This window comes from Eulemur rufifrons, chromosome 15 (assembly GCF_041146395.1).
Source record: "Eulemur rufifrons isolate Redbay chromosome 15, OSU_ERuf_1, whole genome shotgun sequence".
In the NCBI taxonomy this organism is placed as follows: Eukaryota; Metazoa; Chordata; class Mammalia; order Primates; family Lemuridae; genus Eulemur; species Eulemur rufifrons.
Window position 1 is genome coordinate 21,786,458 of NC_090997.1, and position 15,141 is coordinate 21,801,598.

The following is a 15,141-nucleotide window of genomic DNA, read 5'->3' on the forward strand; positions in this document are numbered from 1 at the left end:
AGTGTGAAGGTGCTAAGACAGGAGTGTCCCTTCCATGTCTGAGGAATGGCAAGAAATCTTGTGTGATGACTGGACCAATATAAGCAAGAGGTAAAATGCTATAAATTAAGGTCAGGGAGATAACAAGATTGGGGGTCCTTGGATAGGGTCTTACAGCCCATGGCTTTTATGGTGATTCAGGGTTGGAAGTTTAAGGTTAAGATTAAGTATGAGGACTGGGCAGGGGAAAGGGTTGAAAAATTAGTGAAAGCCTATTTCAAATGATTGTTGATTGAGAAGGGAAGGAAGTGAGTCCAAAGTCCAAAGTGAGCAGATAAATTAGGGACGTTATGAAGAATGGGACAAGAATCAGGAGCGAATGAATGCATAGAAGACATATTGTATATACTTAAAGTATACAACTTGGTGTTTTGATGTACATATGCATTGTGAAATAATCACCACAATCAAGCTCGTGCACACATAAATCACCTCACATAGTTTCCATTTTCTCTTTCTTCTTCCTCTATTACTCTCTCTCTCTTTATGTCTTCCTTTCTTTCTTTCATTTTTGGTGAGCACTTTTAAAATCTGCCCTCTTTGAATGCTGCAGAAGATGCATGTGTGATAAGGATGGACACAGGTCCATGGGAATTGGATGTTAGGAGGTCATTGGCATATGCAGGTGGAATGTAGACAATACTTTGCAGAAGTTTAGTGACTCAGTAGATAGCACAGAAGTGGAGCTGGTAGGTGTTGGATTGAAGAGACGAGGGGATTATGAATAGTGACACCAAGATGATATAGAATTTAAAAAAGAGAGAGAGAGACTAACACTGGTTTACAGCCCAAGAGGAAGATGCCAGAAGAAAGCGACACAATGAATACATAAAGGTGTGAGTTGAGTAGAATATGGAGCAAGGTCAGGGAACAAGTTGAAGGGTCAGAATTATGAAATGGCTTTGGAGAGGAAGACCCTCATTTTATAGAAAAATAACAGCATCAGAGAAGTAAATGGTGAACTCAGGGTCATAGAGGCAATTAAACAGTAGCTTGGGGACCAGAGTCCAGGTTTTCTGATTGCCAAGACAGGTCTTTTCCACTGGTCCACTAAGACACTCTTGCTGAATCATCATCTGCTGGTTACTTATCCTTAATCCAAAGGGAGTTATTGTAGTTAATGAATAAACACAGTATAGCAAAGCCCACGGTAAATGCACAGCTCCACAGAAACACTAAAGACGTCTTGACCTTTGAATTTCCTTCTCAACTCCTTCTCCCCACTGCTTGTTAGCACTGTGTGTTGACTCTTCTTGACTATAAACTGCCTTTCCACTGAAGGTGTCCACATTGATGCTAAGTAGGGACTCAGGTGGAGAGAACTAAGGTCACCCTCAGGGAATTTCCAGCTGAATTAGGCTCCACTAAGCCTTGAAATGAAGATGCTTCTGGTAGGTAAATGGAATACAGATGGGAAATCAAGCCTGTGTGTGACCAGGCATGATTTACAGCAACTGTTATTGATATGACAGATCCTAGGAGGCAGCCTGATGAGAGCCTGGATTTTAGTTGCAGTGGAAATAGGTGAAATGAATAATTGTGTTTTTGACTTTTGAATTTCCTGCACCTTGCCAGTAGTTATTGCAGCCATAATTTGGGCCATGTATATTTCAGGGAGGTTTTTGATTTAAGAATCTAGATTTTTTTTAAGGGACAAGCAATAGTCAATGTATCTCTGTGTATAAGATTTTATGCAGATATTTTGATGATGCAAGGTTTTTACTTTATATGAAATATTATAAATTTTTAACTCTGGAGGAATAATAATAATCTTTCTAACACTTATCTTGGGCAAACATTGAAATTCTTGATTAATGTTTAACTGCAAGACATATACTCAGTTCAGGTAAAGGATCAGTTTCAGGGTTCAGGCTGGGGTGTTTTGGTGGTTAGAATTCAAACTTGAAGGAGAAGGCCCCAAGGGTATTGGATATAACAGAAAGTGGGAGCTGTACCCGACCTCCAAACAATGTGGACCGGATATAAGATCTTGATCTTATCTTACTTTATTACAGAAATTTGGATGGAGAAGCAGTATTTTTCTCAGAGAGAAGTTGACCTAGGAGCTTATTTCACTAGGAATCACACCATGTTGGAAGGTACTCGATTCAAAAGAGCCATTTTCCAAGGGCAATACTGTAGAAATTTTGGTTGTTGTGAAGACAGAGATGATGGCTGTGTCACTCAGTTCTATGAGGCGAATGCATTGTGTTACTGTGATAAATTCTGTGAAAGGGAAAATTCTGATTGCTGTCCTGATTACAAATCCTTTTGCCGTGAAGAGAAAGAATGGCCTGCTCACGCACAGCTTTGGTATCCAGAAGGTAGGCTTTGGGAATGTGTTTAAGCATCATCCTAGTTCATAACAACAAAAACTGAAAAACTGTCTCTTTTTTTTCTTTTTTTCCCCTTCTTTCCATGAAATGAAAATGATTATTATGATTGCTAAGATAATTTTTTTTTGTATTGCTGAAGTGCTTTGGTTTGGATGCAGGGTGCCTGTGTCATACCAGGACCTTCAGGAAAGTTCTGATCTGACAGCCTCAGTACTGGTCTAGATTCTGCTTTGAAAACTCATTCAGCTTATATAAGAATTATTTAAAACTCTTCTCTTCCCTCCCTCCCTTCCTTCCTCATTTCCTTCCTACCTTCCTCCTTCCTTCCAAATGTATTGACATCAGGACTCTCAAGCCTTTTTGAGTGTAATCTCTTAGAGACTCTCATGAAAGTTCCAAGCCTGATCATCTGCAAGTTTATTTATTATTTTGTGGGGCTAATGGAGCCCCTAGCATTAGAATATGTGGTATATTGATGCCATTAAAACCAGGGCAAAAACAAAAGAAAGTCAGTTACCATTCCTGCCTAAGTAATACCACATAGATTTTTCATGTCTATTTTTTGTTTTGTTTTGCCAATCTGGGACTTTTAAAATAATCAAGAAGAAAGAAGGACTTCATATAGAGGAGTTGAAAACTCTAAGGTTGAGTGGATAAATATAACATAAGGAGAATGGTGTGTTTATTATATTGGTCTACTTATAGGAGGATGGCTATTGACTTTGAATAATTGATATAACCAAGCTCTGGAACAAAAACAACAAAACCAAACTCTACAACTACACTTAGATGAGGCGTTATTTTTCTGTCTTCCATTTTATCAAATCTCCTCAGCAGAAATTCAGGGCTAATTGGAGGTCTGTCACACGACTGTAAATGCACAAGGACTAGAAATTATAGTTAGAAGACAATTTATGATAAACTAGGGGCTTAGAATCTGTATTTCAAAATCCATATCTCATTCAAAAATCCAGATACCATTGCCCTCCTTCTCAATAATGTCATCTTAATGCTTGTACAATTAAGGGAATGTTTCTTTAAAACACACATGTATTATTTAAAAGTTTCCACAGAATTGCCATTTATCCTAGGCCTTTTCATTTTACCAATAAACAGCTCAGCAAATATTTATTTAATCCTATAAGCTGGAAGATACTATAGCAGAAATGAGAGATCTAGTCATTCATCAAAACTTTTTCCTGGAGTATCTCTGCTGTGCCAGGCATTGTGTTTGGTGCTGGGGCAACAACAGAGAAGAGAAAAAAGACAAGGCCTCATTTCTGTGAAAATCACAGTCAAGTTGTGGGAGAGGGGTGGAAGATATTTAACAAATTTGCTGTACCATTGCAAATTGTGATAAATTCTCTGAAGGAAACATTTAGGGTGCTGTGAGAAAGTGTAACAGAATATAACATTAATATGTAAAATACTATAACTCTAGCCTGGGTGGGAGGGTCAGTCAGGGAAGACATTTAAGCTGAGACTTGAGGAATGAGGAGGAATGAGTTGACAGAAGAATGACCTGAGTGAGGAGGTTGGAATGGCCCAGAGCCTGGAAGAAGCCACTGGAAGAAGCCACTGCTTCTGGAGGGCTAGGGAGAATGTGAAATAAGCTTTGAGAGGCGGGTAGAGGTCCTATTATGTCACACCTCACAGGCCATGTTAGGGACTTGGGAGTTGATTTGGTTGTGAGGACTCATCGAAAGACATTAAGTAGGATTAGGGTTGGCTTCTTGTATGTGTGGCCAGTACAGTCACAAAGGACCCCGTGCCCAGAAGAGTCCCATGTGTGGTTTAATTAATGCTCTGAGGTTGCTATCTTGACATTCTTAATGATTTTGGAAAAACAGCCCCACATTTTAATTTTCCACTTGGCCCCACAAATTACATAGCTGGTGCTGGGGTAGAGAAGTTAGATTTTCATTTTTTGAAGATCGTGTTGAAAGATAGACTTGGTGGTAGGAAAAAGTAAAAGTAGAAAATAAGGTAGTAGAGGATTGCAGTGGGCTAGAATGTGCTTCTGAAGTTGTGGTGGTGAATGTCTACCTTTTTATCTTTTCAATCTCTCATGGCACTACTTCTGTAAAATAAAAATCATGTGCTAAAATGGGGCCATCAACTTGCTATGAAAGTTTCTATACATCTGCTCTCACTTTTCATACTTAATGCTTCATAGACCAGTAGCAAATATTTCTCAGGCCTGTGCTGGTCTATGGTACACTTTGAGCAGTACTGGAGGATGAGAAAAGAGCTGCTTGGACTAGTTGTGTAGCAGTGTAGACTACTGCTACGTGGGGTAAAAGCGGAAACTTCCTAAGACATGGTCTTGCTCTTGAGGACTTTATAGATGAGAAAGAGACATAGGAGATAACTTCGGTAAAATGAGGCAATAGCTATGGGAGACATGTACTCAATATGGTGGAACTCAGGACATTAGAACTGAGTCACAAAAGATGATTGGGTGTTATTTAGGGGATAAGATTAGCGGAAATAGGTTTGAGTAGTATGTGCAGAATGAGTTTATAAGAAACTGTATGGTTTGACATCAGTAATTAGGTAGGTGGGGAAAAATGTAAAGAATGATTAGATCAGGGAGAGTTTGAATATCAATCTAAGAGGCTTACATGTTAGAGGTCTCAAACAGGCATCCTGTCAGTACGAATAGGTGGTTGGTTTGACCCATATAGGCAGTACTTTTTAAAAAATTAAATATTAGGTTTTTTTTCTCACCATCTCTGGGCAGAGAGGGTTGGCTGAATTAAAGTCTATTTAGAGCACACTATTATCACTGGTCCATAAAGACTTCTGTCTTATTTATGGATTTGTTTCCCTTCCTCCCTTCCCCCCTTCCCTCTCTTGTTTCCTTCCTTTTTTCTTTTATCCTTTTTTCCTTCCTCTCTCTCTCCTTTCTTACATCCTTTTCTTCTTTTTTCTTCCTTTCTTTCCTTTGATGTTTATGATCCATTTCCATCTTTCTCTATAGCTAATCTGCCCTTGTTTTATTTTTATGTACACTTTTGAAGCATGTAGTCTTGGTTTTTGTGTTGAGTATTTAATTTATATAGACCATATTATGCTAGAGACCTCATTCTGTTTCTTGCTTTTTTAGACAGCCATCATGTTTTAAGTATCTACCCATGTCTCCAAATGTATGCCTAGTCTGTGGCTTTTGACTGATGCTCAGTTCTCTGTGATGTTCCTTCATCTCATTTACCTACCTTTTCCCTCCATGGTGGATGGACACCTAGGTTGCCTTCAGCTCTCTGCTAGTATAAAGAAGTCCATGATGGACAGCCTCATGAATGTCTTTTTATGGACGAGACTGGGATTGCTGGGTCCAGGGTATGCATTCATTTAATTTAAGTCCTTCCAGATGGCTTTCAGGAACTGCATCAGTTTATAGTCCCCCTGGCCCTATTTAAAAACCCATATACCCCAGATTTCTAACACTTCGTATTATACAGCTTTGTTATTTTTACTTATATGGTCACTAAAATATGATTTCTCATTGTCATTTTCACTTGAATTTCTTTGATTACTAATGGGTTAGAGCTTCTTCTCATACACTGCTTAAGTATTTGGCTTTCTTCTTCCTGTGACTTACCTTGTTCTACCTACAGCCTTTTAATATGTCTTAACACTTGGCACAGTAAGTCAAAGTATTTGTCCTCCTTTTTCGAGGTTGACCAATTACATGTAGACATTTAATCTTTCATAAACAGATTTTCAATAAGTTTATCTAATTCTTCAAAAACTCCAGCTAAAATTTTGATTATAATTGTCTAAAATTTATAGATTTATTTGAAGATAATTGAACTCTGTAATATGGAGACATTTCATCCAAGAGTATAGTTCTTTTCACTTACTTTGATTTTTAAAAATGTCCTTAAATAGATTTAACATTTTTCTCCATAGTGGCCTTATGTACTCTTTGTTTATTCCTGGATACTATAAGATTTATTTTGAATTGCATATTTTTTATAAACATTATATTATAGTTGATTATTGTTGTAGATAAATGCTATTTATTCATGAAAGTTCATATACTATCTGGCAACTTTTCTCAACCCTCTTATTAGAAATGAAAATGCATTTCTTTATCACAGTAAAGATTTCCATACTTAAACCCCAAAGTAAACATACATAATGGAAAAATTGTAGATGTATTTCTTTTAAGACTAGTAACAAAACATGGATGTCTATTATATTTGCTACTATTAACAAGGAGTTCCTTTTTAATGCTTTAAGAGAAAAAATTGAAATGAAACATGCTGAAAAAAAAGAGATAAAACCTTTATTATTTTCAGACAATATGATGATCTACATAGAAAAATAAAACCAACAGGAAATAGCATTAATAAGAATTAGAAACATTTAAAAGTCCAGACTTTTAGCTACTCCTGAAAAGTTACAAGATCTGGCAATTCAGGGTCCCTGGGTCTTACATGACAGCCATCAGCTGGAGATAAGTTGTGGATGTCACCTTTTGGTAATACATGTATTTTCCATTTTACCACAAAACTCCCCCTTGCTATTTTCTCTCTGACCTACTCTCATTTTCTGCCAAAGGTCAATCTTTCTGTAGTTTCTGTCAGTGGAGTTCCTCGTTGTTGTTCAATATACAACTTGCACAACTGTATGGGGAAATCCTAGGCCACTTACTGTTGTATTTATTTTGGGCTTGAAAGAAGGTGATTTCCTTGAAAATGTAAGCAAATCAAAGGTGTATTTTGGTTGAACTGCTCTATTTTGTCATATTAGTATGATCATTGAAAAAATTGGTGAAGTTAAATAACATGAAAATAATATATATCTGTAACATGATGATAATATATAAGGCATCATAAAGAGCCCTATGCCCAGGATTAGTTAGGGATCACATTCTTGTTTTAAGTGCAGTTTCTAATAGTGACAAGATTGGGCCTTGCAGTCAAGGGAAACTCCTTGCACATTATAGATACTTAATTAGTAGACCTCTCTGTAGCATACTCTGAGTAGCATGCTTTTTCCTGGCTTACTGAACCTACTATTCCTCCCTCCTACAAGCTACGATTTATTGGTACTCAACTGTGGAGCCAACTATTCTAAGCACCTTTTGGGTATTAACTTGTGTATTCTTTCATTTCACCTTGTTTAATAGGAGAATTACTTTATATCAATTATGTAGAAAGCTTCTTGAGAGTAAATATGGTGGTTTATTTGTTGTGTAAAAATTACAGGGCCATGAAGAGAGAGTTGCTTAGTAAGTACTGGTTGAATTTGGATTGAATTGCTACCTAGAGAATTTTTATTTTGTCAAATTCTTTGTTAAATTAAATATTAATTTTATTCCTACGTGATTCTAAAGAGTAAAAATATTTTCAAAAGCACAATTTTTCCTACATCAAGTAGTTTTAAAAGGTATTTGTAAAGTATTATTGTTTATCCATAGTTTCAATGAGCAATTCTTACATTCTTTTGGAAGTTGGCACCTTAACAGGAGTAATTGATAGTATTTAAAGCTTATTAGATATCTATCATTGTGGTAAGCATTGAGACTGATAAGAAAAGAGTCTTGTAAAGTCCTAGGCCTCTAGAAACTTATGCTCTTTGTGGGTCAGAAGACTTAAGTACGTGAAAAAATTAGAAACCATTGCAAGTGAGTAATACGCCACATGCAGATCGAGTATGGACAATACTATTACTCTACAATCTCAACTGGAAAGCTGAGTACATTACAATGGTTAATACTTATTTAATAAATACTCTGTACCAGATAAAATTGTATCAGATTGATAACAACTCTAGTTAACATACACATTTTTAACACATAGGATATTTTGCCTGGATTCACTATGTCATTAGAGACCAAGCTCCATCTATCTAGCTTTCTACTCCACCATTGCTAGAATAGGGCCTTGTATTCAGGATCCAGTTTGGCTCCTCATGCTCCAAATATCATATCTGAGACCCACTCAATAAAACTGAGAAAGGAAGGCATGGTTTCCACATTTGAAGGAGACATTCTATAGTAGGGAAGAGCACCTCTGCGCCTATCTCTTTGGACAAAACATAATTGCATGGCCATGCCAACTGTGGAGAGAGGCTGAGCACCAAAGTTTTGTTTTATTTTGTTTTGTTTTGCTCAGTGGTGTGTTAATGTTAATGTGCCTAGCTATGAATGGGGTTCTGCTACCAAAAAAATAGTAGGAAATGATACTGGGAACAATCAGCAGTTTCTGCCAAAAATTAAGAATGTAGAATAATCTAAAAACACAGTGACTATCTAGATGTCTGCATTTTTTGAAAGTTCTTTTTATCAATTTAATATTAGCTTGAGTCTTAGTATGATAGTATAGGCTGTAGTGTTTTTAATGTGCTAAAATATATTTGAGCTTTTCTTATTTGAGAAATATAGCCCATTCAAAAATGAAGTTGCTACTTCTTCAATATTAACTTTTGCTTGAGAACTGGAATTTTGTTAAGACTTTAATTTAGGGCCATATTTTAGGTAGAACTTATGTTCCAGATATAGGTTTTATTCCATTCATTATAGAGGGAAGCAATTAATCATTTTATTTAGTAGCAAAAAGTTCACTTGAGACTATAATTGCTCTCACAAAGATAATTTTTTTCTTTTGTTTTATCTTGCTTTTTAAAGTAGCTGCTTGAAGAGAGTTCTACACAACATTTAAAAATGTGGAAAATGAACTAAAATAAAAAGACAATGGTATTTTATTTGTACTATTTTTTCATGAATAAAGGAACTTTCCTTTGAGATGCTATGTTTTTCATTTGCTGATCTATTAGATATTATTTTTCAAGGATCTGGTTACATGGTATTGTCTAATTCTTTTTATTGTGCTTGTACTAAGAACTCTTTAAATCAATGACTCGAAACTGTGTACTTTATCTTAAGGATTAAAAAATATGTCCCTTTTGTATAAATTGGAAGTCGAGTGTATTGGTAAATATCTTCCTTCTCTGTTTTTCTTTTACCCATATCTGAAAGTAACATGCAGTTATTGGAGGACTTCAAATGTCAGGTACGGAAAATCCCTGATGGATTTTGAAACAGAGCCAGAGTGGATTTTCTAGACATAATCTTTTGGTGTAGCAGATATTAAGGAAAGAGTCTAGTATACCATCTGTTGTGAACAGACTTAAGTTAATTTGATTATGTACAATATGTTTGCATTAAAAAAATGTATGTAAGCCACTGACATGTCTGAATTAGATAAGGGTTATTTACTCCTTCACAACCTCCTTAACCATATTATAATGAAGATAAATCAGAGTCCAAACTCTGCCACACATACTGACAGTTACAAAAATATGACACAAACTAATTCATACAACTTCTGTAAGCTATATGAAGTCTCAACTTCCTGGCCTTTTAGGTGTTCCCACATCTACATTGCATGAAAAATTTATTGGAGACACATATGATAATATTACAGAGGTAGGACTGTTACCCTTACAGTGGGTATCAGGGAATGACAAATCTTCCTACCCAGACGGCTGGACAAATGACACGGGACATAGATCAATCCTGGGGTCCCAGGTCTAAGAGTACGGGTTTATGACTGTAGGAGATACATATAAACTGTACAAGAGTGAGACGTGACTTTGAAATATTTTAGCTAAACATAAATTAAGCACTATTAATTTAACCAATGACAGCTGATTACTTATCTCCAGTATGCTGATTAACAAGCCACTGATTTTACCAAGGAAAGCCCAATTCTGACATTTATTATACTAATCCTCTCGTGTTGGACCAAATATGGATAATGGAAGTACTTGTAGCAGGTGCCCTGAAGTCTGGCCTTTCAGAATGAATGCTACTGACCACCCCTGGGGTGTGGATTCCTGATTAGAGCAAGCAGCTGCCTTTCCTGCAGAGAAGTACAGACCAGCACAGACTTTTATAACACACTGTGATGAAGTATTTTACAATAAATCACAGATATCATATGATCATTTTTCCTCAATGAATAAGACCAACAATTTCACTCTCTAAATATATGATTTGCTTAATTTTGCATTAAAGACTGTTAAAGTTGCAAAACTCCCTTAGTTTCAGCGGTCATTAATTTTTGTTTTGTTTTATTTTCTTCTTCTTCTTCTTATTTTTTGGTCAAGATGCTGTGTGTAGCCAATTTACTTACTCTGAGGTTCTTCAGACATATGTAACTGAGAAAATAAGCTACCAGACAGGAATCCTCTCGTCTCTCCACCATCACAGTTTTCAGCCTACCTCCATCTGGGTTGCAGCTAACATCGAATCTATTCCCCATCTTGAGCTCTGAATCCCATCTTCTCTTGTCTTCTCAAGATCTTCACCCTTACAGTTCTCCCTCTCTTTTTGTCTCTTTCTCTCAGTATCACTTTTTTCCTTTTCTCCTGATTAACCATCAATTTGCAAAATGTGTTTTTGTCTCTCCCAACTTTGAAAAGAGGCCTCCTTTGACTTCATGTCCTTAACCAGCTACTGTCTCATTTCCTTCTTCCCTTTCATGGCAAAATATCTGGAAGAAAAATTTGGCTTCCTTACTTCCAAGTCTCTCAACAATCCATTCCTACAGGATGTCACTCTCTGCTGCTTCAATGAAATCTCTCTTGGCAGGGGTACTGGTGACTCCCACATTACCAAATGTAGTGTTCAGATGTCTGCTTTTTTATTCTTGGCCTCCCAGCAATACTGCCCACAGCTGACCATCTCACATGTATGAAATGCCTTCCTGCCCCGCTGTCCATGACACCGCCCCCTCCTGGATTCCCTGCCTCCTCACAGGCCACTCCTTCCGGGTTTCTTCTTCTGAATGTTGTCAGCCGGAGTGTTTTGAGCTCAGTCCTGGATCACTTTCTCTTACCTATGTACACTCTCTCCACAGGACTTTTATTTAATCTCTGGTTTTAAAAAATAAATATGTATGCTGGTATCCCCCAAATTCATGCCCAGCCCTTGACTTAACTCTGGTCTTCCATAAACTACTGTCTACTTGACATCTCCATTAGGATATCTAGCCTAGATTTAATCTAAATCTACAATATGCAAACCAGAACTCCTGATTTCTTGAAAAAGCATGTTTCTTATTTCAGTGATAGCTTTGTCGCCCCTGTATTGCTCAAGCCAAAGTCCTAATGACACATCCTTGATTCCTTTGTTTCCTCATTCCCCAAACTCAATCCATAAGTGAATCCCATTTGTTTTACCCCCAAATTTTATCCATCCACTCCTCTCTCTCCTCCCTACTGTTATGTTAATCCTTCATTTTTCTGTAAACCTCCATCCCAGTCAGCTCAACAGGAGTGACAAGGGCCGAGATTAGGGGAGAGACATTTTGGGTAAGACCTAATAGGTCAGGTAACAATTTTGATTTTATTCTAAATTTGATAGGAAACAACATGGAGATTTTTAAGTAGAAAATGGCACGATGTATATTTTAAAAGATCTCTTCTAAATGCCTTGCGGAGAAGGAGGGACACATTGGAGTTGGAAAGGAGTGCAGCAAAGGAGTGAGTGAATGTGTCTCAGTATTTATAGAAGCTGATGCTTTACTGTGTTAGCACTTCAACCACGGGCAGATGTAACTGATATGGCTTTTGCTCAAGAGACCAATTCTCAAGTGAGGTTAAAGTGAACATAGAGTCTCGTAGTTCACTCTGACGTGATCCTAGAAGTTAAACCAGGTCCCTTGGAATGCTTTCTGACTTGATATGAGGAAAGAATGACCAAGAAATGGAGTACAAGTTAGAGAAGGGAGAGTCTTTTCTCCTTTAGGACCTTTCTGATTTCTGCTCCCTTTGTCCATGTTAACTCGTATGTTGAATATTCAAGATTCATGAGGTATGATTAAAAATCAGTTTTGTTTTTATTCCCCACTCTCCCTTTAAGAATGATCAGGGAAATACTCCCCTTGCCTTTGAATGAAAACTTGGATGATCGCATGAACTTTCTGTTGTTACTCCTAGGTAATAAAAACTTCTAGGGTTTCTTTAAGTTACAAACGTATTGTCAATCCAGTTATTAAAAGTGCCTAATTTTATGTAGCAATTATAACTCTGAATTTGATTTAAAGTTAAATCTCCCCTGTCTCCTGGGTTTGCTGCATTAGGAAGCCTGAGGTCAGGAGATAGGTGGTTTCCTTCTCTCACCCCATGATTGCGAAGTGCCAAAAATCCTTGGGAAAGGAATGAATAGATGTAAACACATAAAAACTTAATTCACCAAACAATATTAAACTATGAAGCATAGCATATGTAGGGGAGGGGCAGCTGTGAAATGTGTCCTATGAAACAATTTTTTGGAAAATCAAAGGATAGCTAATTTCATAAGTGGCTTTTGTGACATTGTGGCTAGAAGTTAAACCAGGTCCCTTGGAATGTTTTCTAAAGGTGTATTTTCACCTATGATTTTATGAATAAAAAATTAGAATTCATTTTGTTTAATTCAAGGTCATGGATGTGATATATCAATTATATGTTCTGTCAAAAAAATGTCATTAAAGTTCCTTTTGCTATTTCAATGTTAATTTGAAATTTGATGGGTTATATTTTCCAAAGGGATTTAATTCATAACCAGGGTACTATTTTCACCATATCTTACTGATGTCTTTCAAATGATAATTCACTATTCATCTCTTTTGAGTAGTTTATATCATCTGGTAAACTAGTTTACAACTAGTTTCAGTTAATAGTTGAGAAACATTTGGATTTGGAAGACAAATAGCTGCAATCTTATTTATTTCATGAATTTTTCTCCTGATCCAAATCCTGAAGAAAAGGAATCGAATTTATCTTTGTAAAGTAAATTCAATGAATTGACTTTGTATTTTGGTCTAAAGCTATGAGCTATTTGTTCTAGTCGTATCCAATTAATTATAATCACTTAAGGAACTTGATTAGTTTTTTAATGTGAAATGCCATAAATTGATTCAAGTACTATTATATTGCTTATCTATTTAGAAACATTAATTATTTTTTGAATGATTAATTTCCTGGCAATCTGGTTTTAGTGCTTTACAAATCCTTTCTGTTGGAACATAACATGCAGTTTAAAGATAAAAACTCATGGAACAAGCCCAGAATTCTATGTATGAACCTTGACATACACCAGATGTGTATTTCTATCAGATTGGCACCAAATATTTTTGTATATTTGAAAAACTAACCACAATTTTAGATTACTTGTTGTGTTAATGGATGTTATCACTCAATTTAGAATTTTCCTTTGTTTATATGTTATGTCAACAGGTTGCTTCAGAGATGGTCATCATTATGATGAAGGATCAGTAATTAAAGAAAACTGCAATTCCTGGTAATGAATTTAAGTGGCACTTAACTGAATTCTGTCTGTGCATGTTTTCTTCAAATAAAAGGAATATTTGTGAAATAAAACATACATTTAAATACATATAGGCAAATCATATGTCATAAAACATCACATATTTGTAAGTTTTTATAAGCATATTTAACTTTAATGAATGTCAAAAATTTAATCATGAATATATATTTTAATGCTTGAGTTTGATGTCCTTGGTAATGAAACTTTATCATACAGTAGGCCTGCATTAAATATACCTCTAAATTACAAACATTCTGAAATACTACAGGCAAATTGTATATGTTTAAGCACAATAACTATATATAAAAACATGGTACTTTAAAAGGATTAGCCTGCAGAAAATGTCCAAATACAAGTATATTAGTCTACTGTCCAAATTGTCTTGTGTTTTCAAACTTCAATGAATATGTGATCACATCATTTATTAATTGCCTGCAGCAGAGGATAAGAGCATATTGAGGGGTGGCTAATGTATGTTTTATGATGTATTTTTGCCGAGAATCTAATAGCCATATGGCCATCATTAATGTTAAAAATTATATTTTATACCTTAACAATGTGCAACTCTTATTACTAATTTTGAAATATACCCCATAAAGGCCACACCACTTTTGTAATTGTTGTATCTTTGCAGCACATGCTCAGGACAGCAATGGAAATGTTCCCAGCATGTATGCCTTGTTCGTCCAGAATTAATTGAAAACATCAATAAAGGAGACTATGGGTGAGAGAAATATTGTTCTATATGCTTCTCGGCACACTCATTTATTCCTCAGATTTCAAACAATGTATTGACTGTCTAAAAATGGTCATTATTTAAAAAGCAAGAGTGGGAGAGATATGGGAAAGGAGATAGAAAACAAGTAAAATTGGAATGCAAAGGTAAACAGTAAGTAGTTGAAAATTCAAATGCACAAAGAAAAAAGAAATTTAGAACATAGTCATAAATCATCTAGGAGAGAGCAATGTCATGGTGTAGGTAAACAGGGTGGAGGGAGCTTTACTTTGGATAAGTATTTAGGCAAAATCAGGAAGTCAGCAAAATTGATTTATTCATGCTAACCACCTTTGCCTCTGCTGGTGTCCCAACCAAGCCAATCACGTGCTTAGCCACCCTGGGTAGAATCTGACATTAAAAGGAGAGTGTTTTGATGATCCCCCCCATAACAAGTCAATCTAGAAAACTTCACTGAAATGACTGATAACTAGCCAAATTTACTCACAGTCGAGTCAAAAGACAGGTGGAGCCACTTTGCTTTGCTAGCAAACTAAAAATGGGGATGATTGACACTTAAACATTGGAAATACCTGTGCTCTTCCAAGGATTCATAAATTAGCTGGCTTGTCTGCTTACATAAAGGAATTAGGATGTAGGCACCCAACACCAGCTTTCTTTGTAGAACTGAAAGAAAGATAAATAGACTGGCTGGTATCTGC

General features: G+C 36.1%; 1 protein-coding gene across 2 annotated transcripts in view; it reads left to right on the plus strand.

Moving 5' to 3' along the window:
- Window positions 1-1,904: 1,904 nt before the first annotated feature.
- TINAG (tubulointerstitial nephritis antigen) overlaps window positions 1,905-15,141 on the plus strand; it is an 80,292-nt gene continuing 67,055 nt past the window's right edge. Inside the window, exons 1-3 of one of the 2 annotated variants that reach the window (XM_069488107.1) lie at window positions 1,905-2,363; window positions 13,614-13,677; window positions 14,339-14,428. In XM_069488107.1, the coding sequence (XP_069344208.1) occupies window positions 2,009-2,363; window positions 13,614-13,677; window positions 14,339-14,428 (509 nt within the window). In that variant the 5' untranslated portion in view covers window positions 1,905-2,008. The remainder of the gene's footprint in view (window positions 2,364-13,613; window positions 13,678-14,338; window positions 14,429-15,141) is intronic. The other variant, XM_069488108.1, reaches the window with a different exon arrangement.